This window comes from Muscardinus avellanarius, assembly GCF_963383645.1.
Source record: "Muscardinus avellanarius genome assembly, chromosome: 5".
Lineage (NCBI taxonomy): Eukaryota > Metazoa > Chordata > Mammalia > Rodentia > Gliridae > Muscardinus > Muscardinus avellanarius.
The window spans coordinates 71,603,623-71,631,221 of record NC_137790.1 but is presented as its reverse complement, the minus strand read 5'-3'; the positions used below and the strand labels follow the sequence as shown (position 1 = coordinate 71,631,221).

The 27,599-nt window shown below is 43.9% G+C and overlaps 1 protein-coding gene across 3 annotated transcripts in view; it reads left to right on the top strand.

The window, feature by feature from the left end:
- Positions 1-5,518: 5,518 nt before the first annotated feature.
- The window catches only part of ILDR1 (immunoglobulin like domain containing receptor 1), a gene marked incomplete at both ends in the record, with an annotated part of 37,300 nt that continues 15,219 nt past the window's right edge, over positions 5,519-27,599 (top strand). For all 3 annotated transcript variants that reach the window (XM_080696725.1, XM_080696724.1, XM_080696723.1), the window contains 3 exons: positions 5,519-5,573; positions 20,145-20,315; positions 21,844-21,993. In XM_080696725.1, coding sequence (XP_080552851.1) covers positions 5,519-5,573; positions 20,145-20,315; positions 21,844-21,993 — 376 coding nt within the window. The remainder of the gene's footprint in view (positions 5,574-20,144; positions 20,316-21,843; positions 21,994-27,599) is intronic.

The following is a 27,599-nucleotide window of genomic DNA, read 5'->3' as shown; positions in this document are numbered from 1 at the left end:
AACATGTACAGACCCATACCTCCATGTACAGTTGTAAAGCTCCTACTAATCTGGCTCAGCCAATTCCACTTAAAAAAGACACCCAACAATCCATAGGAGTTTTGTTTGGATGACCCACCATGCTCTCTGGTGCACTGTGCCTGAAATAACTCAAAACCTATTATTCTTTCTCTACCCCTACATTTTTTTAAGTTTCTAGGATTTTGTTCAGAAAAAAATTATAAACACATTCCACCAGCCAAAATTGAATGTGTTATACAAACAGGATTACATATTATTATAAATTCGATTTGTTGTATAGTGTAAAGAGCAAATATCAAACATTAAAATAATTTGAAAAGCTGGTGAGGCATGTAAAGAATATGGCTGTACATGGATATCACTAAGTGCTGTGTGCACCTATGTGTATCTACATTCTTTAAAGGCAGCACGACCCACCCAAGGTCAAGTCAGAAACCTATTTTCTTCTCCCAACCCTCACACCAAGTAGCCATCAGTCTTGTCAGTTCTACATTTTAAATACCTACCAAAATATCCCCTCTTCTCCATTCCCAACGCTAAGGTTGTTTGGGCCCTTGGTATCACCCACCTTACCTAGAATAACAATTTCCTAACTAGTCTTTCTGCCTTAGGTCTCCATTCATACCTATCATTCTTCTCATTGTTGCCAAGTTTATCTTTCTAGAATGCACTCCTGATCACACCTCACCCAAATTTAAAAGGCTTCAATGGCTCCCCATTGTCTATTGTATGAGGGCTTAGTTCTCCAGCTGGTCAAACAGGCCTTTGTTCACCCTGGCGGGCTCTCCAACACACTAGTCCAGAAAGACTGAAGCTCTTAGCGTTCAGCGATGCTGTTCTCTGGTGCCATGAGTTGTGTGCATGCTGGTCTCTCTGCTTTGATTGCTCTGACAAAGTCATACTCATTTTCAAACCCAGATAAGATGTCACTTCCTCCAGAAACAACCAATCAGAATCTATAGAAGTATTTGTTCACTGTTATCTAAATGACAAGTACTGTGCTAGGTGTCAGGTATATAAAAATGCACAAGATATAGTCCAAGTCTTCTAGCATTAGTTAACTACTTTTTTTTAGTTAACTACTTTAATTTTTTATCTTCCTTTAGCCCTAAGTGCATGGTGCATGATTGTATAAAAATTACTTTAATTTGTGCCTCGTAATTATTATATAGTTCAGAGGAACATACATGCTTGGCACATGATTTTCTTTTTTTTTAACTTACATGATTCCTCATTTTCTTTCTTGTGGGCACCCAAAATAATTTCTATCTTAATAAATATAAACAAATTATTCATTGTTTCAGTATAGAGGCACATACACAGTATTCAGAAACACAATATCCACATGGGAAGTACAATCATAAATTATGAGATCACAGCTCAGTACTTTATAATCAGGCCCTGACTCAATCAACCCACAAAAGCATAGCATGAACAGGGTGGCGATTAAAAGTATGTATTCTGCGCCGGGCGTGGTAGCACACGCTTGTTATCCCAGCACTTGGGAGGCTGAGACAGGAGGATCGCACAGGTTCAAAGCCAGCCTCAGCTACTTAGTGAGACTCTGTTTCCAAATAAAATATTAGGCCGGGCGTGGTGGCGCACGCTTGTAATCCCCGAGCTTGGGAGGCAGAGACAGGAGGATCGTGCAGGTTCGAAGCCAGCCGCGCTGGCTTAGGAGACCCTGTTTCCAAAAATAAAATAGGTCTTGGAGTGTAGTTGGGTCTGGGAGATAGACGGGCTTCCAGGAACCCCAGTACCACCAAAAAAAATAAAAAATAAAAATAAAAAAATAAAATATTAAATAGGTATGGGAATATAGCCTGGAGGTAGAAAGCCCCTGGGTTCCACACCCAGTACCAACCAACCAACCAACAAACAAACAAAATGTATGTATTCTGTAGGCAGATTGAGTTTACATCTCAGCTCTGCTACTTGTAAACTGGGTGAATCTGTATAACCTACTGAACCTTTGTGTCTCTAGTTTCTCATCTATAAAATGGAGACAGTGCTAGTTACTACCTAATAAAATCAAGAGGGCTCAGTTTTTAAAAGGCCTAGAACAGTGCCTAGCACAATGTAACTGCTTAATAAATGGTAGTTATTATTACTCCTTTGCATGTGAGGATAGTTGCCTCTCAGGATCAGCAGGCCAAGTGAGTTTTTTTAAATTTTTGTATCTATTATCAATGTTAATATTGTATAAATTGCTATAATACTAGATGTCAACCAGTAAGCCAAGCGTGGGAAGGAGGGATGGGGAGGGAATGGGGTGGGGATCGTGGTAGGGGCTAACTGGGCGAGATGTGCATGTATGTCTACAAAAGTATTTTCTTTATACCACTATGATGTATGAATACATTGCACCAATAAAAAATAAATAAAAAAAATAAAAAAAAATAAATTTTTGTATCTATCAGGGAAAGATCTGATGGTGCTCCCTAGCCAAATAGATACTCTTATCTGATCTTTGAACCAATGGCATGTTTTGGAAGCATAACTGGCCTGGAGAGTCCAGGGCTTGGAATTGAAATTTTCTTTTATGTAGAGTTAAATGACATATGTGGAAAACCCCTGCATTAGCACGTGCTGCTCGGGCCGGCCACTGGAAGCACAGGTTGAAGCACAGCTAGGCAAGTGTGTTGTACGCGTTAGGAGCTCACACTCTGGCGCCTGACGGCCTCGCCTGGACTCACCGCTCCACCACCTGCTAGCTTTGTGAGCTTGGCCAGTTATCTTTTGTTTCTTAGTTTCCACATCCATAAAATGGGGTTAATAACAACAGCTCCCATGTTCCACTGTTATTGTGAAGAGTTAGTGAAATGCTGCATTTGAAGCATGGAGAATGTTGGGAGAAAAGAAAAAGGTGCAACTAGTAGACAGGGAACACACACAAATAAAATTAACCTAAAGGCTCCCCACAAAAAGATAGAAAAGAAAAGAAAAAGCAATGGCATTCAACCAAATGAACAGTTACAGAGAAAATAATAAGAAAATTCTGACTATAATTCTGCACTCGCAATAATCTATTTTAAAGTCCTTTCCGCCTCTTTGGTTGTTGTTTCTATAGAACTCTCTAAATTATCCCTTCAGTTATGCTTGGTTGAGAACACAGGGATTTCCCAAAATGGGTTCGATGGAACTCTGTCCTAAAATATCTGCGAGCAAAAAGGGTTTTGCAATTGAATACCTTTGGATAATGCTGCATTGCCATTTTCTTTTGCAGATTCAAATGTACAGTAACACCCTATGGGTTTAGTAAGTTTGGAGAAAAATATTTTATTTAGTGTAACCCAGCATTTTTCAAATGGGTTGGATCTTGGAACCATTGCTTCATAGACTATTAAAATTCCCTAGAACTACTGTTGCATGAAACAAGCATGGAGGAATGATTGCTTAGATGAGGTTAAAGTCACCTTTATATCAAAGTGAGAGCTGAGGGTTTGAGAGGTATGGTGAGAAGGTGGGCTCATCCTTTTTAGACTGGGATTGAACATTTGCTGGGGACCATTCACAAAGCCAGAAACCTTACGGGTCTCCCAAGGTCACAGACATTCACGCACGCGCAGTGTTCCTGGGTGTATGTGCGAGGTCTCGGGGGTCGCGTGAGCCCCCTTTCCTCATTCTACGGTCTCCTGCTGCTGCTGTGCTGAGATCCTAGGGTCCTGCCCATACTTTACCATCTGCCTTTGGCCACACACTTCCTGAATTTACTTCCTATTTCTGGAAGAGACCACAAGAAAAACATTTAAAGTGAAGAGGCCCATTGGGGGAAACCATAGGCCAAACCCAGGGGTTGGAGAGGAAGGAGCTAGGTTGAGATATCGAATTAGATCCAGGACAAGACTGTTCCTGTGGACGGAGGTGAGATGAAGAATAGGAGAAGCACCAATGAAGAGGATCCTCACCACAGAGCAGGCCACAAGATGTGCTTAGGAGAAATTATAGGGATTTTTTTGTGTGTGTATGTGTGATACGGGGGGTGGAACCTGGGAGCATTCTGCTTCCGAGCTATACCCCCAGCCCTATATTTTATTCTTTATTTTGAAACAAGGTCTCATTAAGTTGCAGAGGGCCTCACTAAGTAGTTGAGGCTGTCCCTGAACCCACCATCCTCCCGTCTCAGCCTTCCAAGTACTAGGATTACAAGCGTATGTCACCACGCCCGGCTAGGGATTTCTAAAGTTAGTGACCAGAATAAGAATGTCCTGAAACCATGCTTAATTCATTTTTATAATTCTATTCTTGAGCCAAGCGTGGTGGTACACACCTGTAATCCCAGTACGTGGGAGGCTGGGACAGGAGGATCACAAGTTTGAGGCCAGCCTGGGCAATTTGTGAGACCCTGTCTCAAAATAAAAATTTTAAAAGGGCTGGGGGTGTAGCTCAGTGGTAGAATCCCTCTGGGTTCAATCCCCAGCCATGATGATGATGATGATGAGGAGGAGGAAGATTCTTGAAGAAGATGGGCTAAGGATTGTGTTTGTTATGGGGGGGGCAGCATCAAGGAAAAGTCCCTAATAAGGCATAGGTGTATAAAATGGCTTGCTCTCTACATCCACCGGTGTTGGATGACTTTCCAAGTTAATGTCATTATTTGCTTGGTTCATAAAGGCAAATGTGCCTCCCGTTTCTCCTTATCCTTCCCGGTGGGTTTCTGCTGTGGAATAGGAGAAGTTGGGATTACATCCTAGGTGTTCTGCTGCAAGGAGCCCAGTTATCTTGACAAGATCAGTGGTCAAAACCTTGACCCTGAGAGGGCTGAGTTCTGGGCTGCTGAGTGGCATGAAGCAAGGGAAACAAATAAAAGATATAGTCCAACATCAACGATGGGAACCCATGAGTTGTGGGAGAGGAATTTTTTTCCCATTACTTCTTTCTAATTTTTCTGCCATGAGCATCTGTTAATTTCATAATTGTGGAAAATTAAGGTTACGGTTCTAGTGCACACCCTGTTTTCTGCAATCTTCAGTTTTTAGAAAACTTGAACAGGCATGACATATAAACTTCATTTGTGGGTTTTTAGCGGGGAAAAAAATCTGTCAAAGCACAGACGAGGGAAAGAGAAATAGAATGCAGTAAATACACCCTGGAAAGTTATCTATCCACGTAATTCTAGGAAGAGGGGGAGAAATTTGCAAAGGGTGAGACTGCCCAAGACCTTTGGAGGAAAGCAACCTTCTCTGCGGGCGGGCGGGGCGGGCGGGCGAGGGGCAGGAGGCATGTTTCGCGGGGAGGAGACTGCCTCCCTCAGGTAGCTCAGGTGCCCGAGGTCCTCCCGGGAGCCGGGGGCGGAGCAGGAAACGCGGGGCCGAGGGCGGAGCCGCCGGGAGCGCCCCAGGTGCAGCCGCGCCCCGAGGCACCTGCCGGGACAGAGCGGACCCTCCAACGCGCTGCGCCCAGGGAGGGGAGCCCCAGGGGCCGCTGGAGATGCGCGTCCTGGGAGGCGGCTGATGAAGAAAAATACCCCGAAGCCCCCCAGCTGAAAGGGGCCGACATGGCCCCCGAGCTGCCCGCACCCTGGCTGCTACTCTTCACCTGGCTCCCAGCAGGTGAGCCGTGGAAAAATGGGATCCGCCGTGGGCCAGGGAGACAGGAAGCCGCTGTTGCTGGGCCCTGCAGAGCTGGCCACCGGCGCGCAGGGGAGGCCCGGGCCGCGCTCCGGTGGCTCTTGGCACAGGCACCAGGAGGTGCGGGAATGGATCGAGTTTCTCCCTGTAGGAACCTGTTGTTTTCCTCTTTTATTAGCCCAGAGCCTTCCTTCCTAAACAGGCGTGACTAAAAAGAAACCCAGAGCCTTGGGATTTTGCTTCCAGCAAAGTCCCACTGGGCACTGCTTGATCCCCAAAGCTAAGAGGCAAAAGCACCATTCTTAAAATACTTAATTACTTTTTCTTTTCATCTGATACTTGCTTTTAGGTTATAGATACAGTGACAAACATATTGGCCCAGAAGGACATTTGTTTCATTCCTGGGCGGTTATAATGTATCACCAGCAGACGAAGCGGTATGTACCTCCGAGTTTATTTTATAGGATGCCCACGGGCCCCTGTTTGCTAACCATGTTCAGCGTCACCTTTCTAGTTCTTTGTGTCCACACACTTCCTTAACTTTACCCCTTGCTCATGATCTCTCCTTCGAGATGGGGCCACCTACTCTCACAGCTTCACCCTTTTAGCCCCCCACGATAATCCTCTCTCTACTTTGAAAAGCATGAATTTGTGTCTCAGTATAGGTCTTGGAAATGGCACCGGAGTGGGTAGCTGTATGAGTGTATGAGTGCCTTTACAAGTTACGTGTAGGTGTGACTTTGCAAACATGAATTTTGAGTTCCCTTGTAAGTACCACTCCGTTTTACTTCATTTTATCCTTTTCTCCCTGAGGAGTAGCTGACCTCTTACCTTTAAGTAGTCATTGGAAAGTCAGCTCAGAGTTTGCTCGCTGACCAATTTCAGTATTTTATTTTATTATATTTTATTATTTATTTATTTATTTTGCGGGTCTGGGGATGGAACCCAGGGGCATTCAACCACCAAGCTACACCCTCTGTCCTATTTTTTATTCTTTATTCCGAAACAGGGTCTCACTTAAGTTGCAGAGGGCCTCACTAAGTAGCTGAGGCTTAGACTGTCCGCCAACCATGATCCTCCAGTCTCAGCCTCCCAAAAGCTGGGATTAACAAGCCTTCGCCACCACACCTGGAGATACTTTATTTTGAGAGAGAGAGAGAGAGAGAGAGAGAGAGAGAGAGAGAGAGAGAGAGAGAGAGACAGAGAGAGAGAGAGAGGGGTGTGGATGGAGGAAGATATAATAGGAAGATGTAGGCAGAATTTTTATTTTATTTTATTTATTTATTATTTATTTTTCGGTGGTACTGGGTTTCCTGGAAACCCTTCTACTTCCAGGCTACACTCCCAGACCTACTTTCTAAAATATTTTTATTTGGAAACAGGGTCTCCTAAGCCAAAGCGGCTGGCTTCAAACCTGTGTGATCCTCCTGTCTCTGCCTCTCAAGCACAGGGATTACAAGCGTGCACCACCACGTCTGGCATAATTTCCATTTTATAAGGTTGATGGGATGTGAGCCTTGCTCAGGTGTAAACAAATCTTACTCAGACAGGATTCTACTATAACTTAAGCCCAGTGCTGAGAGTAAAAGGGAGAGAGGGTTGCGGAAGGGAAGGATAGCTAGAAAACTACTATTGCCAAGGCCCTCTGGCTTACAAGATTTTCTGCAGGATATAGGTCTTATAAATTGTCTGATGCTAAGAGACTAGATATTGGACACCCACAATGCAGAAGGAAATAGATTAAGCCTTACCTAAATTTAAGTGCCCCAAATTCTACCAGAGCAGTCACCTGCTCAGACTGTGAATGGAAATTTATAAAAATCTCACAGCTTCATATATGAAGTTCACACCAATACAAGGTAGCTGGGATCTTCAGAAGCCATTTGGGCTTCTTTTCAGGAAAACAGAGGTCTGCCCTCACTTGCCCCTGGGTGCCCCATCCCCAGAATTAGGACTTCAGAGACAGCAGTTATTTGGGTCAATAGAGTAAGAAATGAAGCCTTACAGATGAAAATTCCTGTAGGGTACAAATCTCAATTTTTTTTTTTTTTTTTTTTGGTATACTGAGGATGGAACCCAGGGGCATTTTACCTCTGAGATACACCCCCCAGTCCTGTTGTTTATTCCCCCCACCTTTTTTTTTGGTGGTACTGGAGATGGAACTCAGGGGATTCTACCTCTGAGCTATGCCCCCAGCCCTAATTTTTATTCTTTACTTTGAAACAGGGCCTCACTGGGTTGCAAAGGGCCTCACTAAGTAGCTGAGGCTGTCCATGAACTGTGATCCTCCTGTCTCAGCGTCCCAAATGCTGGGATTACAAGCGTGCGCCACCACGCCCCACCATGCGCGGCTCTAGTTCTTTTATTTTTGAAACAGTGTCTCACTGAGTTGAGAAGGCCTCCCTAAGTAGCTGAGGCTGTCCGCGAACCATGATCCTCTAGTCTCTGCCTCACAAATGCTGGGATTACAAGTATGCACTACCACGCCCGGCTCAAATCTCAATCACCAGAATAAACTTGCTAAATGGGCAAAGATTTAAGAAAACATGGTTTCAAGTCTCCATGCACCAGCCAAATCTCTCTGCACTCATGTTAGTAGATGCTGACATAATACCATTATACAGATTTTGGGGTTTGCCTGGTATTCCTTAGGTGGAAACCAGCCTGCATGACCCGTTTTAGAAAAGAAAGTGCTGAAAGCAAAAAAGTCCTAAGCGCACGTTTAAATTCACTTTCATTTCACAGATGAGAAATTGAAATTTCAATTTCTATACTTTTAGGGGAAAATTGTTATTTTAGCAGATATTTATTCTAGAATATGTGTAGAAATGTAATGAAATTATATTTAGCTACTTAATGCAGATTTACATCAGTGATGTTTGTGTGACTCTGGGCATGTTCAAAGCCTCTAATAAACAGGAATGATGATGTATATATCTTACAGGTTTTTGTAAAGCTTAATTAAAATGAAGGTTTTAAAAACATTTTATATCATACCTGCACAAAATGAGGGAGGGCTTTATAAATGCTAGCATGTTGTTAATAGTAGTCAGTAGTCATGATTTAGACCCAAGTAGTATTGTTTCAAGCTAATCTTAAAAAAAAAAAAAAAAAAAAGAAACTAACTTCTCCTTCCCCTGTAGCTAAGAAACTGAGAACTAACAGTGAGGTAACTATGTTAATCAGCTTTCTATTACTATAACAAAATACTTGAGGTAATCAACTTAAAAAGAGGAAGGGTTTATTTTGGCTCACAGTTTTGGAGGTTTCAGTCCCTGGTAGTTAGCCCTGTTGCTTTAGGGCCTGTGATGAGGGAACACATCAAGGTAGGAGTGCATAAAAAATTCCATTATCATATATTATCAGATAAAATAATTGACATCAAATATTATCTTATTGATGTTAAATTCATATAAGAAAATTCCCATATTAACACTATTAAAAATGCAATCAGTCAATTTTCTAAGACCCACTGAAAATTGTAATACATATGTTGGAAAATCCTGCACTTGGGTGTTTATTTTGTTCTATCATCTTATTTCCTTGTTTTTAAAGATGAGTCAACCCAATTCTCTGATTAGCATTCAGGTTCCCACAATTGCAAAGTATTGGTCAGATTTAGATAGTTGCTGGTGGGTGTACCTTGGGCCCCCAATAAAGCTTCGGTGGTCAGGGAGTTTTGTGAGGTTACCACAGGCCTGTTGCTCTGAGCTATGTAAAGATCAGTTGTCAGCGATGGGTGGTTTTTATTTTTCAATTCCCTAAGTTCTTTTTTCCTTTAGAAAGAAATAAAATTTTATCACATAAGCAATGCCTGAATACTAGCTGCTTAATGCAAACTATTGAAATAATGTAAAAGTACTTGCATTATTGGCTCATATCTCTGGTTGCCTTTATCTACACTCAAGGTTTATTGTTAGAATAAAAGTTTTGCCCCACTCCTCCAGTTCTAAAAAAATGTGTGTCATTTTTTCTTTTGTGAGAAAAATTTAAAGTCATAGAGTGGTTGTACCTTACAGAACCACCAGCTATCAACTTGTATTATCATTCTGACTCCTAAGGGATGCTGTAGAGAGAGCATTTAGACCAGTATTTTCCCTGGGTGGCGGGGGAGAGGTGTGGATCATACTGTAGACTTAATGAAATCTTATAAACATCCCTGATATGATGGGCAGTAAAGTTGGACTCCTCTGGGTAGAGCAGGTTTAGGCAGGAGATGGGAGACTGCCCACTCAGCTTTTCCCCTTTCCCACCAGCAGGTTCCTGAAGTCCCTCCCAGAATCCCACTGCTCTGTTGAACACAGGTAGACAACATTCCCATCCCCTGTCCGCCCTCCTGCCGATTTTACAGGTAATGAAATCTGGGTCCAGGGAAATCCCAAGACTCAGACTGAAAAGGTGTAATTCATTCATCCTGGCTGGAGCCAGAACCCTGGCACCCTCCCTCTTAGTCCACTGTTCTTTCCCCCATTTCATACGGTAGAGCAGGTTTGTTTGGTTTAACCAAATCCTAGTATACAGAAATAAAACTAGATGACTATCTCCTCAGTGTCTAACTAAATGCTGATTATTAAACATCTTGTCCCAATAACAATGTAATGGAATGAGATGTTGGGTGGCTAATGTATAGTCTGCCTGGGTTTCTTTTAGCACAATAATTTGCTTCATTATTTTAAATCCTTGGGAGAAAATAAAATTGTATATCTCAAGAGTTAGGAAGATTCTCAGCACGTCTTATCTTTACCCAGTTCTCATTTCTAGACCTTCCAGTTTGCAAATATTGGGGTAAGGTGGTATGAGAAAATAGCAGTTTTGACACTTTTTTTTATTTTCCACTTTCATCTAATCACCAGGTTCTGTTGCTTAGTCCCAGCACCTGCTTCTTCTTTTTTATTCTTTTTTATTCTGGGTAGCAATACTTGTACCAGCCTACTTGAAGGTCTTTATCTCCTTAGCTCTAGGCCTGCTACCTCTTTGTCTACTTACAGCTGCCATCTACCAGATGATAGAGCCACCTACCAGTATGAATTTTTCCTACCTTCACTTTAGTCCTCTATTGAAGGACCTCCCTGTGGTTTAGAAACAATTTGTATGCAACTCAAGGCTCACTCAATTTTAGGCTCACCAACTTGGGCATCCTCGTCCCCACTGATGGAATCATGGTTTAATGCACCCCACCTTTTCCCAACGCTCACTGTTCTTTGATTTTAAAATCAAGTTAACTTTATTTATTTATATAAACTTTTAGAACTTTTAAAATGTTTTTCAAGCAGCCAGGCATGGTGGCACACATTTGTAATCCCTGTGCTTGGGAGGCGGAGACAGGAGGATTGCGCAGGTTCGAAGCCAGTTGTGCTGGCTTAAGAGACCCTGTTTCCAAATAAAAATATAAAAAAATAGGTCTGTGAGTGTAGCCCGGAGGTAGAAGGGTTTCCAGGAACCCCAGTACCACCAAAAAAACCAAAAAAAACAAAAAACCAAAAAATGTGTTTCAAGCAATTTAACCTGACTTGCATGAATGTGTTCTTTCATTCAGAAAATGCCCAGTGCTCAGCATACACAAGGTATTGTGCTGACAAACAAAGGGCATTATGACTCTGGCCCCCTGTTGCTTATGGTCTGAGGGTGATACATGCAGCTGTAGAATATAGCTGTTACAGGAACAGTGAAGGATGGCATAAGGTACTACAAAAACACATGGATTTTGTTCAGTCAGAATGCCCTCCTCAAGATGTAATGCTTGAGTTGAGAGTTGAGAAATTATCATTCCAAACCAAAGGAATGCACAAGATCACTGAACAGGACCTTGGTGAATATGAGAAATGGGAATATCAGCATGTCCGAGTGGAGGAAAGCACTGGAAATATGGTGGAGATGAAGTCAGAGGGTGGGCAGAGACCAGGCATACATGGTTGCACAAGCCATGGTAGGAGGTTTTGGGATTGTCTTAAGAGCAATGGCCAGATATTGGAGGTTTTTAAGGAGAAAGAGTTGGGAGACAAACAGCAGTCTGGAATCCATATGGGAGAAACTGGATGCTGTGTGTGTTAAACTAAGGTAGTATTGAGACTGGAGGTGATGGGGTAACATATACTAGGATAGTGGTGAAGATGAAAAGAAAGAGATTCCAGAAATATTTAGGAGAAATAAACCCAATGATTAATTGGTGAGCAATTGTATATGAAGAGTGAGTGAGAAAGATATCAAAGATAATTCCTGGTTTTTGGGCTTGCCATTTCATGGGGATGGGAAACCTGGGAGAGACCCAGGTTTGTATGGAAGGTTGATTTAGATTTGGGGCTTGATTCAGGATTTGAAACAACCAAGAAGTGTCATCAGGAGCATTGAACACATGTATCTGCAGTCTATGATTGTACAGAATGGAATTAATATTCAAAACTCTAGTAGTTTCTGAGCAACCCTGTAAGACTTATTCATGATGGAAAGTATTGTGTCTGTGTGTTTATTTATTTATTGTTGACTCTTCCACTGGGAGTATTAGTTTTAAGAGTATAGGGAGCTTGTCTCTTATATTTGCTACTGTACCCTTAACATCTAGGCAGTGCCCAGCTCAGAGTAGGTATTCGAAAATTAAAGAATGCATGCATCCTCTTGGGGCTTAAATTTGCATGTTCTCTGAGATTAGTGTGTGGGACATGAGTCACTAACCTGGGCAAATGACTTTGGGAAACCCCCAAGTATCTGCCCCTCAGCCACATCTGTCCTCTCCCCATAGTAACCAAAGGAATATCAAACTCAAACTACCTGAGTGGCTATTTTTGTTTTCACCTAGTAAGTTTATCAAATTTTTTTTAAAGATTGAAACTTTCCCCTTTTGGAAAGATTGTGGTAAAGCATGGGACTGTCACTCATAGTTTACAGGAATATAAATTTATTTTCTAAACTATTTCTTAAAATATAAAAGGCTTACTCTATTTGAACCAGAAAGCCCACTTTGAGAAATATATACTATTGGATTAAAGTGTGCACGTGCAGGGATACATGTATAAAAATATTCATTTCAGCAATTCACGTCAGCATTATTTGTAATAGTAGAAATTCAGAAGCAACCTATATGCCCATTATTCAGAAAATGTGTAAATAAATTATAGGTTATCCATGGAATAAATTTTCATGTAGCCACTAAAAAAATTAGATCTGTATGTATTGCTATAGAATACAATGTGTACTTGGCTTGAAGAAAAAGTTGCAAATCAATTTATGTAATATAATTGATATTCTCATAAAACAGCACAGGAAAAGGTATGGAGGAATGTACCCTAAATTGTCCACAGTGGCACCTCTGGAGAGTCAAATTCATGGCAATCAAGGAGGAACTTTTTACCTTTATTTATCTCTATTATTTATTTTTTTCTTTTTGCATGTGTGGTACTGGGGTTGGAACTCAGGGGCATTCTACCTCCGAGCTACATCCCTATCCCTATTTTTTATTCTTTATTTTGAAACAGGATCTCACTGAGTTGCAAAAGGCCTCACTAAGTAGCTGAGGCTGTCCGTGAACCATGATCCTCCAGTCTCAGCCTCCCAAATGCTGGGATTACAAGTGTGCACCACCACGGCCAGTTTTCTATTATTCATTTTATATTAACAAACAAAAATGAAAAGAATGTTTCTATACAAAATATTTAAAATGTATTTGTGAAAGTCTTTTGAATTTGTGAATATTCCTCAGAGGGTTAAATCCCATTTGAAAATTTATCTAGAAAACAGCCTTTATATTTTAGAGGTTGGTTTAAATATAGCTTTTCTACTTAGTAAGCATAGTCTTAAGCAAGTTAGTTAATCTGAGAATTCTTTTTATTGATGAGAGAAAGGAGAGAAAGGAGAGAGAGAGAGAGAGAGAGAGAGAGAGAGAGAGAGAGAGAGAGAGAGAGAGAGAAGCACTTGTCTTCTAGGTGTATTTTTTTGCAAAGATTAAATGAGATAATATATAGCAAGAAAATTAGTATCATGTCTAACAAATGCTCTGTGCATTTCACTGGCCTCCTCAGGGTGGCCACATGCCCACCAGACTTTTGTTAAACACATAAATCTTTGACATTATCCCGTCCCACCCATCCCGTCTTCCTTGTCATTCCCTCTTTTCCTGGCCCAGTGCTCTCTATACTTTACTTTTTGTCCATCAGTAATGGCCAGTCTCTTTCCCCCTCAATACTTTTGATGTTTGCATTGTTATCTCAAAAAATGTAATATGCACCGATGGTAAATATACTTGGTGAGATAGCTTGCTCAGACATAAACTCCGATAGGATTGAGCCTGTGTACTTTTGTTAACCTGCTAAGTAGAGCCCAGGTGCCTGTGTATTTGAGAAGCTCAGGAATCAAGAACTCCCACCAATGTCAGCATCAAGCTACTGCTTTCATCAGGATAGACCATGCTCCATGTCCCCACCTATCACCCTGGGTTATAAGAAAATACCTGAGAAAATCAACTTAGAGGAAAGGTTGATTTGGTTTACATTATTAGGTTTTCATCCATGACTGTTTGGCACTGTAACACTGAACCTGTGGTAAGGCAATACATGATGGCCGGAGCATGTGGTGGAGCTAAGCAGTTCATCATAGGGTGGCCAGAAGCAAAGAAACAGAGCAAAAGTCCAGCATCCCCCAGTCTCCTTTCAGGGCACAACCCCAGTGGCCTAAAAACTCCCACTAGGCTCCATCTCTTAAAGGGGCCACCACCTCCCAATAGTGTCACTGGCTTGGAACCAGCGACACATGGGCCTTTGGGGGATATTTTAGGTCCAAACTATAGCATACTTTTAACCAACACCCCTTTGTATGGAATGAATATCAGCTAGTCCCCCCAAAGCACTTCTTAATTAAAAAATAATTTTACACTTGTATGTGGGTGATCTCTTCTTTACACCTATGATAAATGGATGATATTTCTTAGAAACTATAACACTTTGTCCAAACTGATATGACCCAAGAGAGATAGACTAAATTAAGAAAAATGTGCAAAGATGTACATGTATTGGGGAATATATGGTATTTCGTTGTTAATACTCTGTTTTCGTTGGCATATTTTCTTTCTCCTTTAGTCTAGGATGGTAGTCCCCACTGGGCCCAGAAGCAGAGTCATGGAAAGTACCTTGTGGTGGGAAACAGAGAATCCCCTGCTCCTTCCCACCTTCCCATGATCTCTAATATCTCATCTGAAGGTTCCTTTCTACCCTGAAAAGGACAGATTTCCCTCCCTTCCTCTTTCTCAGAGAAGGCAAACTGAGTTGGCCGGGTACAAAGCTACACATCTTTTAATCCACTAACTCATTTTGCAAAAAGAAGATTATGACAGTTTCCATTCATATAATTCATACAATTTTAATTCTTTCAAAATGCTCTTTTTTTTTACATGCTGACCTTAGTTGATCTTAAGCTTCCAAATTATATAAGCACAAATGATCCAAGTGAACGCTTAGGTGTATTGAGTGTCTACTGTGTGCCAGGGTTTTGCTAAGTGGGGGACATTTATTAACCTTACCACAGACCTGTGGCGCAGATATTGTCAGCATCACAATTTTGCTTATAATAAGAAACTGATGCTTGGAAATAATTTGCTAGGTCTTTAGGATGGAGAGTGGAGGAAAAATCCAAATGGAAGACATTGTATTCCAGATTTAAAGTTTTCAAGATAAAATGATAGACATAAGTAGGGAAGTAGGTGGCAGCGAATTGCGGGTGGAGCAGGGGAAGGAAATGCCAGAGGATGGAGGAAACCCAAGAACTTGGAAACTTTTGGTGCTAAATTTCAAAGAGCAAAAATATAAGCAGGATGTCTGTAACCAGGACATTTCTCTTTTTTAATCTGTTTCTATTTCAGCCCAGATTCTGCTGGGTTTTGGTGTCCTCTTCAAAACTCTACCTTCTTGGTACTGTACCCAGTGTGGTTATTTATACAAAGAGGTTAGAAGCTAAAGAAAAAGAAAGATGGGTGTTTTCTGCCTTCGAGATGGGCTTCTTGCTATTATCTTTTTCTCCCCCACCCAATCTGAAAAGTCCTACTGCTTTTTATAGAGCCTAGTACTTCTGCCTTGGAAGCTGAAGCAAGCCTGCTTGGGAACAATTATATTTTGGTGTCAGCAAGACCTAAGATCTGATGCTGATGCTTAGGTTAGGTAAGCTGTTGTTGGGTACACGATGGCTTGGTTGAACCCCCACACCTGAGCTTTTGTCCACACACAGTGATAAGGCAGAGCTGATACCCACTCTCCGGGGTTTTGAGAGGATTAGAGACAAAGGACCTACATCACTTGGTGCACACTAGATACCGAGGTCCAGCAGCAACATCTGAGAAGGGAGGAGTGTGCTGTGTTGTCAGTGCCTCTTCTCTTGGGACTCTTCCCCACTGACCGCGTGTGTGTGCCACAGGACAGTGGGTGATGGTGTGAGGTCTGTGCAGGATGCTGTGGGGCTGGCAGACCCCCACAGGGAGTGGGGAGTGACCTCGATATGCTCAGAGTGTGTATGGACCTAGCGTATCTCAAGCCTTGAAATTCATGCAAAGGATAAACACTAGAAAGGATAAAAGAGTACCCTGGCAGTTAAGCCAAGACTGACATTGGCAAAGGTGAGCTGTGCCATCTCAGGTGTGGTTTGCCCATAATAAGGACATTCGCATACAGGGAACTGAGTGTGTGTTAGATAATCGAGGTCATCACCCTTGATGTCCCCAAAGCCCTCCCTCAAGGGGATCAGATTCACCAATCTTCAAAGCATTGGCTCCAATCAAATTGCCTTTTCTACCCTCAGCCAACCTGCCCTTTCCCCTCCAAAATGCTCCATCTCTGTATGAACAGTGTTGACCAGAGTCTTTGAATAAACTACTACTCATCTCCAATTACCCTTCAACCAAATCTGGAAGGCATAGGTTATTGATTGTCATGCTAGAGTGACTGTTGTCAGTTATGTTTTAATTATTGCTCAGATAGCCTAGCCCCAAACTCTCATTATTTGAAAACTTGTGAATACCAATCATCTTCCTTTATTTAAGGAATAGCCAGGCAGGGGCAGGGTGGCAAGAGCAGGACTCAGGGACAGAATCTTGGCTCCTATCTTTTTTTTTTTTTTTTTTTTTTTTGGTGGTACTGGGCATGGAACCCTTCTACCTCTGGGCTACACTCCCAGACCTATTATATATATATATATATATATATATATATATATATATATATATATATATATATATATTTTTTTTTTTTTTAATTTGGAAACAAGGTCTTTTAAGCCAGTGAGGCTGGCTTCAAAACAGCGCAATCCTCCTGTCTCCTCCTCCCGAGCACGGGGATTACAAGTGTGCACCACCACACCTGCCTGGCTCCTATCCTTTTATTTTATTTTATTTATTTTTTTTTTTTTGTGGTACTGGGGTTCCTAAAAGCCCTTCTACCTCCGGGCTATACTCCCAGACCTATTTTATACTTTTTATTTGGAAACAGGGTCTCTTAAGCCAGCACGGCTGGCTTAGAACCTGCCCCATCCTCCTATCTTCGCCTCCCAAGCGCAGGGATTACAAGCGTGTGCCACCATGCCCGGCTATCCTATCCTTTTAGAAGGAGGATGACCACAGACAATTCACTTGACCTTTCCAAGGTTCAGATTTACTGTATATGTTTGAAATGTGCTATGTGAACGTATGGTTTTTCTTAGGCCAAATCAATGTTGTTCTAGTCTAATATGAGCAAAATAATCCAGTATTGACAAGTACATTTCATTCATTGTCAAGATCTCCTCTGTGGCTGCTTCTATCATTCAGTGAAAGTACCAGTATCTATTTCAGGTTGGTTCTAGAAAAACAAAGAAACAACCAAACAGCAACAAAAAACAAAGGGAAGAGGAGAAGCAAGAATCAAACAATCAGATTGTGAAATAGTTCATGTAAGGCTTAAGGTGTGGTCCTGGCTTTTCCATTTTGATTGGCTTGAGTTCTGAGACTCTTACAGTTGGTAGAAACAGCAGCCATTTCCCTGCAAACTCCTAAAGGTTCTGAAAATGATGTTCTTTTTCCATTCACAGCTGAGTAAGAAATTCATCCAGCTTCCTAAAAACACCACTTTCACCTGTTCCTCTTCTTCAGAAAAGCCTTTAATAATTATTCATGAAGTGGAAATAGACACTGGATTGTGATATAGATACCACACCACATCCCAGCCTCCACTAGCCACCACCAGCCCCACCTTATTTACCCCTCTGTTTCCCTTACAGCCAAAGACACCTGCTAGACTGGCTTCCTCAAGGCTCCTCCCCTTCCTGATAAAGGAAGATCCCCTTCTTTCTTTTCTTCCTTCCTGAAATAAGTCTCCTGCCTTCTCCCTGCTTCTCCTGTGTAATCTTAATCTCACCGCAGCTCTAGGTAGGACTGAATCTCCTCCTCCTGTGTACTCTTCCTACCCATGTCTGCCCTGCTTTTGAGCCTTTCTCCCTCACGGGAGCTGGGGCGGGGGTTCATCACAGCCCAGTGCTGAAGAACAGGTCATTGCTAGGGGTCAAAGCCTATCCTAAGCCCATTCCTCTGGACCTGGAAAAGCAGGTGAAGGTACCCACCATAAGCTTCTGAGGATAATCTAATGAGGTTAACCCCAAATCACACAGCTCTAGCCATAAAAAGGCCCACATGGCTCCTCCATTAGGAGGTGACTTTGTCAAAATGAAGGTGATTTCCCAAGAAGTCTAGTGGAGAAAAATGCTAAGTCTTGTTCTTGGCTCTCATAGGGGCACTAACACAGCAGTGTGTGTGTGGACATTGTGCTAGGCATCAGAAGTGGATTCTCTCATTACATTTGTACAAGGGCCTGCTAAGGTTAGTACAGGTTAGAGATCTCTTATCTGAAATGCTTGGGACAGAAAGTGTTTTGAATGATGGAGTGTTTTGATTGTGGGGATATTTGCATAGATTTTACTTGCTGAGCATCCGTAATCTGAAAATATGAAGTCCAGGATGGTCTAAAATCAGAAACTTTTTGCATCATGTTGGTGCTCAAAAATTTCATATTTTGAGCATTCAGATCTTGGATTTTGAGATTAGGGCTGCTCAACCTGGAGTTCCATCCTTATCTCCACTTAGAGCTGAGGAAATAGAAGCTCAGAGATAGCAAATAGCTTGTGCAATGTTCAAATAAATGACAAAGTTTGATTTGAACATAGTTGTATCTGAGTCCAAAGCACTTGGAGTTGATTTTTTAAAAATCTAGCCTACACCATTGGTTCTCAAAGTATGGTCCCAGAGTAGTAACATTAGCATTTCCTGGAAGTTTGTTAGAAATGTAAGTCCTTGGGCTTCACCCAGGTCCTGATGAACCAGAAACTCCTGGCAGAGGACCTGGTGATCTGAGCTGCATGAATCCTCCTGGTGATGCACTTTCAAGTTTGAGTACTGCTGCTCTGCACTAACCCTTCCATAAAAGTACTCCCTTCTAACTCAACCTAGAAACCCTGCTAATGTAGGCAGGTCCCAATATGATGGACCCCTAACCTGCCACTGTCCCACCTGCTGCTTCCATGCTACCTGGCTCTTCCTCCAGGAACTCTTGGAGGAAGAGGTTTGGAGGGTTATGAAAAGGAATTTTAGAAACAAAAACATAATTTCCAGTCTTTCTTGATATTGTTTGTTACCATCTGGGTGACCTTATTTTTGTTTGATTTGCTCTTTGTCTGTGTTGACTGCCTGTACTGCCAGATTCCCACTGGCTACTGTGTTTGTAACCACTCATTTTGTCATGTATTCAACAAACATTTGCGGCAAAGTACCACCTAGGTATAGGCATGGTGAAAGGTGTTGGTGTTTGAACAGTGAGTTAGAGACAAACACAGCTGGCTGTCTCAGAGCCTCCAGTAAGCAGACCAGCACCACAAAGTGGGAAAAATGGTGCCTGAGAGGATGGCAAGGCACTGGGAAACAGCAGAGCTCCCCTTTCAGCCTTGAATTCAACAAGGTGTTGGAGAAGCTGAGGGTTCAATGGAACGGCTACAGAATGAAGAGCAAGCAGCCCAGGGAGGAGTGGAGTAGGCTGATATGGAAGAGGGACCAGGAAGGGAGGGCCGCACTGGTCACAACCCAGAGACCAGAACGGTCTCTGCATGGGAGATGAGGTCCAGAATGACTGAGCCTTCCTTAAGTGTAAAGTGGGCGTGAGAGAGATGAGGCTTTGGAGAAAGGCAGAACATAGATTTGCCAGCCTTTATGCCTGGTGATGGAGTTTGCACATTAGGGAAATGGGAAACTATTTTAAGAAGAGAAGTGATGTGGGGGGAAAATGTGTTAGCAAGGTCATCCAGTGCAGAAGTGGCCTTGATACAATTCATGTGTTGCTGTTGGGTGTATTGTCACTGTTAATGTCACTACATTCTTGGGAATTAAACTTGTTTTCTTGTACTTCACCTAGGGTGCTAGGGCATTCTTCACCAGGCACTGTCCATGAGCTGCCAGCTGGTCAGGAGGAGGGCTGCAGCAGGTTTTGCTCATTTGCATTGCTTTTATTACCCCATGAGCAGAAGTAGGTCACCTTCAGCATTGTCTCCTGCTCTTGCCTTCAGGGTGCCTGTCCTTGCTGGTGACGGTCCAGCACACAGAACGCTATGTCACCCTGTTTGCCTCTGTTGTCCTCAAATGTGACTACACCACCTCTGCCCAGCTCCAGGATGTGGTGGTGACATGGCGCTTCAAGTCCTTCTGCAAGGACCCCATCTTTGACTACTTCTCTGCCTGTAAGTGTCCTATCCCTGTTCTCTCCAGGACTCTGTGATGTATTGCTATTTAGGATCACAAATCCTCAGGGTGAGAAGAAATAGCAAAGATGCAATCCCTTCATATTGTAGATACACAACTGTTCCCAGGCTGACAAAATAACTTCTTCAAGGTCATATTCAAGTCTACTTAGAAACTTTTGCCTCACCTTGGCAGCTCAGATGTTAAAAAAAAAAAAAAAAGGCAGAGCAAGTCCTGCCTCCTAGTCCATCCCTGGCTCAAGACAACCCCATCACCCCACTGCCTTAAATCTCAGGTGAAATATTCCTACCCTCCTCAGGAAGCAGGACCTTAGTGGTCATTTGTGAAGCTGCTGCCCACAGCCATGTGTGTTCCTACACCAGCTTTCCCATGAGTGTCCATTCCTTGGCCTTCTAAGCACTTCTTGCGGAAGATAGCTTTGTTCCCCCCAGGGACCCACATGACATTGGGCATCTCAGTGTTGCTTGGTCCTGCTCCTGTTCAGCCAAGTCCTCCCTCTTAATCGAGTAGGGTTCCACTCAGTAACAACTGCTCCCTGCTGCCTGGAGCCAGAGCTCCTCCCTAGATGCTCATATCTTCCCCTCTTCAGGAACAGAGGAACACCCAGAACTTCATAGTCATCCTGAGACAACCTTTTGAAAATTTTGAGAATAGAAGTAGATGTCCTGATTGTGGAAAGGAAATGAGCCTTCTGAGATGAGGCAAGGGGAGAAGGAGGCATCAGCTTTACTTTTTTTTTTTTTTTTTTTGTCCTAAGGCTAATGTCTCACAGTAGTGTTTGAGTAGAACCACAAAGTCTGACTGTTTGAGTCAGACTTTGATATTTTGAGCCTGATATTTTTTTGATATTCTGAGCCTGATATTTTTTTCCCCAAAGTCACCTCTCTAAATGGAGGAGTTGTTTCTTGGGGTTTACTCTTTTACGTGTGTGTGTGTGTGTGTGTGTGTGTGTGTGTGTGTGTGTGTGTGTTACTGGAGGTAGAACCCAGAGGCTTTCTACCTCCAGGCTAGACTCCCAGACCTATTTTATACTTTATTTGGAAACAGGGTCTTACTAAATTGCTGAGCGCCTCACTAAGTAGCCGAGGCTGGCTTCTAACTGTGTGATCCTCCTGTCTGAGCCTCCCAAGCACTGAGATTACAAATGTGCACCACCACGCCTGGCTGGGGTTTGCTCTTAAGGGAGGAAACTTAAGGCACTGACCACCAACAGATTTGATAGCTTTCAGACCTTCCAGTAGAAGGGCAGGTAGATGAACCCATGGAAGCAGAGTCTGGGGACTTCCTAAATGAGCCAAAGGAAGTTGGGCTGGGTGATGAGAGACATAAGCAGGATGTGAAAATGATGGCCTGTCAGGGGGGTCATCGTTGCTGAAAACACAGTTCGTATCATCTGTGATCCTTGGTATCACCTGGGAACTTACTGGGATTCAGAAGTTCAGATCCCACTGCAGACCTGCAGAATCAGAACGTTCTGTGTGACTCCAGTGTGTCCTCTTTCCTTAGCTTACCAGGCAGCATTATCCCTGGGCCAGGACCCCTCCAATGACTGCAATGACAACCAGAGAGAGGTTCGCATTGTGGCCCAGCGGCGGGGGCAGAACGAGCCAGTGCTGGGGGTGGATTATCGGCAGCGCAAGATCACCATTCAGAACCGTGAGTGCGGGGGCGGCCAGGGGAACTAGCTTGGAGGGAGGTGCAGACACAAGCCTGCAGGCTGAGTCAGCCTGGGGTTTCCCGTTTTCATCTGCTGCCTGATGATCTACTTATTTGCTGTCATCATTTGAGGAAAGTGTAGATTCTTAGAATGTGCTGCATGGTCTAAGGTTGCTTCCCTGGAACTTGGTCTGTGGATCAGAGGATGTTGAGCAGCTTTGTCTAAAGGTCTGAATGTGGATAAGTTCCATTGCTGTCCTGAGATTAAGCACTGAAGCGTGGATCTGGTTCCCCTTAGCATTTCCACAAATTGCTCTCAGGGTCTGCTCAAACCCCAGGTCCTTGAGTTCCCCTCTGCAGACTTGTTGCTCATAGCAAAGGATACAGGGACTTGGGAGTAGGTGGCTACTTTGAGACCACTGCCCTCTATCAATCTAGGAAGAGCACTGGGTTTAGAATACAAAGCCCTGATGAGAAGCCCAGTGTTTCTACTGCTAGCCCAGTGGCCAGGAACAGGTCAGTTATTTTCCCTGGCTTCATTCCTCATCTGAGAGATGGATATGAGTCCCCATGCTGAAGTATATATCAAATGCAGTGTCTGGGAGCTATGTCTAAAGCAGGTCTCTTCTTTGTGCCTAGTATGGGGTAGTGGTTGCAGACCTGACTCTGCAGCCAGATGCAGGAGCCAGTGCCCACTCTCCACTTCAGGGCCTGTGAACTTGGGCAAACACCTTCAAACTTTTTAGCCTCAATTTCTTTTCTTTTTTTTTTTTTTTTCGGTACTGGAGGTTGAGCCAGGGGCATTGTGCCTCCTAGCTTTACCCCCAGGCCTATTTTTATTCTTTATTTTTTTTTATTTTTTATTTTTATTTATTTATTTATTTATTTATTTGGTGGTACTGGGGTTCCTGGAAGCCCTTCTTCCTCCAGGCTACACTCCCAGACCTATTTTATATTTTTGAAACAGGGTCTCTTACGCCAGCACGGCTGGCTTCGAACCTGCGCGATCCTCCTGTCTCCGCCTCCCAAGCGCGGGGATTACAAGCGTGCGCCACCACGCCCGGCTTATTCTTTATTTTGAAACAAGGTCTCACTAAGTAGCTGAGCCCAGGAACCTGCACTCTTCCCGTCTCAGCCTCCCAAGTACTGGGATACAAGTGTGCACCACCACACCTGGCTTAGCCTCAATTACTAGAAAATCGACTTGCCATAGTATCTGTCTCACTAGAGCTGTAAGGACTGAGATAAAAGTAAAAGTCACTTTGCAAATGGTAAAGTGTGCAGTGAACTTTAGTGCTCAGTTAGTGTACTTTTGAGTGAATCAGATGGGATAACTCACCACATTTCTATTCTCTAATCTAGAATTGCCATATTAAGTTATTGGCACAGTATTCAGAGCATATATATGTATATGTATATATGTATATATACAGAGTATATATATGTATATATGTATATGTATATATAGAGTATATATGTATATATACATATATACAAATATATGGTGATATCATGATATATCATGATATATATTATATATATCATACATATATACAGAGTATATATGTATATGTATATATATGAATATATATAAATACATATATATGTATTTGCTAGTTAAAAGGAATAAAGAGGGAGAATACACCCAGCAGGCAAGTCATGGTACCCATAGCTACAGTGTGGAAATCAGTGAATATTCTCTGACCATTTAAGGAAGATCATTTAAAGAGTCAGTTTAACTATTGCTTTTGTGTTGTCTGTAATAAACACTTAAACCTGATTCGTTTACATTTCAACCTTTGATTTCCCCAAGCCAGCTCTTGAACCCTTAGAGCATATCTGTTCCTCAATTTCCACATGCATCCTTAAAGATTCAGTAGAATTAGTTTGGATCTGATTCTAAAGTTTAAAACTTCTTTAATTAGCAAGTCCTCTTTACAGTTTCTAAAGGATGAAAGTCCACATAAATGATAGTTTCTGTGCTTTTTTTTTTAAATTCTGAGCATACCTTCCACACCTCCACTCCCCACAACTGCTTCTCTCCCTCCTACAGGAAAGGAGTATTTCCACTAGGGTTTTATTTCTACCTGTAGGCTTATCGATACTTCATAGAGCCCTTGTTTTTGATACTTTCCTGCCTATGTTTATATCATTTGAAATGCCTCTGAAATCAGTTCTTGGATCATCTAAAATATTAACATATCTGAATATACTTATTATGCTGACATCCCTTAAAACCTCTCTATGGTGCAAATAAACATTGGAGCAGATTTACAATACTCATCAAGCACTGAGGAGCGCTTTCCCCTAGAGCACTTTCACCATTCTTCCAAGTCTTGGGTAAGTTTGTTCATGGGAAGGGAGTGGGGTTGGAAAATTGTGGGTAGAAAAATGATGACAGGGACTGACGTAAAAGAGAAGGAAACAGAAGTCAACATTTGCTCCAGTGTTGCATGACCTCGAGTTTTTGTTTCATTTCCTCAATAAATATTTCTTGACAAACAGATAATAGAGATTGCAGCTATGACCACCAACTAAGCAAGAGCAGGTGTGCAGTGCTACGTTCTTTAAGAATCTGCTGCCAGTGGCCAGTACTCAGGGGAGGCAGAGATCTGATACATTACACCTGGAACCTTTGAAGTAATGACCCCAGAGGCATAAAGCTACCACCACCACGCACCCTCGAGAATGTGCGACAAATAGTTGGGCAAAGAGGGTGCTCGAATTAGAGCCTGCCGAGGGGTGAGGCCGGCGACAGATATAGCAAAGCTGGGATCAGAGCCTGCCGTGAGGCAAGGCCGGTGCTGGGGCCTCCGAGGCCGGGATCGGAGCCTGCCGACAAGGGGTTAGGCCGGTGCCAGGGCCACAGGCTGGCATCGGAGCCTTCCGTGAGGCCCAACAAATAGTTGGGCAAAGAGGGTGCTTGGATTAGAGCCTGCCGAGGGGTGAGGCCGGCGACAGACATAGCAAAGCTGGGATTGGAGCCTGCTGTGAGGCAAGGCCGCTACTGAGGCCTCCGAGGCTGGGATTGGAGCCTGCCAAGGGGTTAAGCCGATGCCGGGGCCATCGGCTAACATCGGAGCCAGCCATGAGGAAGGCCAGTGCTGGGGCCTCCGAGGCCGGGATTGGAGCCTGCCGAGGGGTTAGGCTGGTGCCGGGGCCAGCAGCCGGTATTGGAGCCTTCCATGAGGCAAGGCCGCTACTGAGGCCTCTGAGGCCGGATCAGAGCCTGCCGAGGGGTTAAGCTGGTGCCGAGGCCAACGGCCGGCATCGGAGCCTTCCGTGAGGCAAGGCTGTTACTGAGGCCTCCGTGGCCGGGATCGGAGCCTGCCGAGGGGTTAGGCTAGTGCTGGGGCCAGCGAGGCCGGGATCGGAGCCTGCCACGAGGCAAGGCTGGTGCTGGGACCTCCAAGGCTGGGATCAGAGCCTGCTGAGGGGTTAGGCCGGTGCCGGGGCCACTGGCTGGCATCAGAGCCTTCTGTGAGGCAAAGCCACTATTGAGGCCTCTGAGGCCGGGATCGGAGCCTGCCGAGGGGTTAGGCTGGTTCTGGGGCCAGTGAGGCCGGGATTGGAGCCTGCCGTGAGGCAAAGCCGGTGCTGGGGCCTCCAAGGCTGGGATCAGAGCCTGCCGAGGGGTTAGGCCGGTGCTGGGGCCAATGAGGCCGGGATCGGAGCTTGCCGTGAGGCAAGGCCGGTGCTGGGGCCTCCGAGGCCGGGATTAGAGCCTGCCGAGGGGTCAGGCCAGTGCCAGGGCCAGCGTGGCCAGGATCGGAGCCTGCCATGAGGCAAGGCCGCTATTGAGGCCTCTGAGGCCGGGATCGGAGCCTGCCGAGGGGTTAGGCCGGTGCTGGGGCCAGCGAGGCCAGGATCGGAGCCTGCCGTGAGGCAAGACCAATGCTGGGGCCTCTGAGGCTGGGATCAGAGCCTGCTGAGGGGTTAGACTGGTGCTGGGGCCACTGGCTGGCATCAGAGCCTTCTGTGAGGCAAGGCCACTACTGAGGCCTCCGAGGCCGGGATCGGAGACTGCCGAGGGGTTAAGCCGATGCTGGGGCCATCGGCTAACATCAGAGCCTGCCGTGAGGAAGGCCGGTGCTGGGGCCTCCGAGGCCAGGATCGGAGCCAGCTGAGGGGTTAGGCCAGTGTCGGGGCCAGCGAAGCCAGAACCAGGGCCTTCCGTGAGGCAAGGCCGCTGCTTGAACCAGAGAGGTCTGGATCAGTCCACCGGGTAGCCAGGCCACAACTAGGGCCGTCAAGAGTGGGATCGTTATTTGCAACGTGGCATGCACAGAGAAATATCGCAGAAAATTAAAACCAGATGCTTCCCCTAATCAGCAATAACTAGGAGGAAACGGGCAACAGGAAGTGGTCAAGCTATAGAAAGGGCCCTATAGTGAAGCAATTAAGGTGACCAATCAGAGGGTATGGAATAGGGGAGGATGGAGCCTCTTTAAAAAGCAGGAGGTACATAAACACATGTATCAAAGTTAATCACCAAACAAGCATGGGATCGAGGGAGGGGGAGGGAATGGGATGGGGAGTGGATGAGGGCTAATTGGATGATGTGTGCTTGTATATCCTCTCAAGTCTTATATTCCAATGTGATGTATGATTACAATGCACCAATAAAAATAATAAAAAAAGAATCTGCTGCCAATGTGGAAGCTGCCCTGCTGCCTCTCACTGGTTCTTGAACCCATCCAGGGTGGAGAAAGTATTGCTCCTCTTTAGATATCCCACAGCACCTTACACCGTGATGGGCACATCAAAGGTCTTTAGTGAACATGTGTCCAATTTGCTGAATTTGAACATTCACTTCTCAGCTGGGTAGTACAGTATCAGGGCTCATGAAAGCTTAAGTTCTTTTCTTAGGTAAGATTTACAATATTGGCATTTCCTCCAAGCTTGTTCAAATTTACCTCATAATCTGTCCCTCAGGAGGTATCTGCCCATCTCTGATAATGGGTCCAGGCTGTGGAGTTTTCCAGCCAAAAGAGTAGTGATTAGGAACACTAGTTTTGAGGCAGAGAGACATGGGTTTAGCAACCACCTCAACTGAGCTATCTGTATGCTATTTGGCCAGTTCCCTGCCTTCTTTATGTCTCAGTTTTCCCCCATCTGAAATGCAACTAAATAAACCCATTTAAGAATTGAATTTGGCCGGGTGTGGTAGCGCATGCTTGTAATCCCCGTGCTTGGGAGGCAGAGACAGGAGGATTGCACAGGTTCAAAGCCAGCCACGCTGGCTTAAGAGACCCCGTTTCCAAATTAAAAAATATATATATATATAAAATAGGTCTGGGAGTATAGCTGGAGGTAGAAGGGTTCCATCCCCAGTACCACCAAAAAAAAAAAAAATGAATTTGATTGCAAGTAAGCAAAAGCCCAAAATATTAGTGACTTAAGCAATAAAGAAGTTTGTTTCTCTCTCATGAATAAAGTCAGAGGCATAGAGTTTAAATCTAGCATGGTGACTACTCCATGAAGTCCTCATGGACCCAAGCTCCTTCTGGCTTACCAAGAATATCATCATCTTCCTCCTAATCCCAGATGGCAGTTTCACATTTGCTTTCCAGGTGTATTAGTGTATTTTTGTTGCTATAACAAAA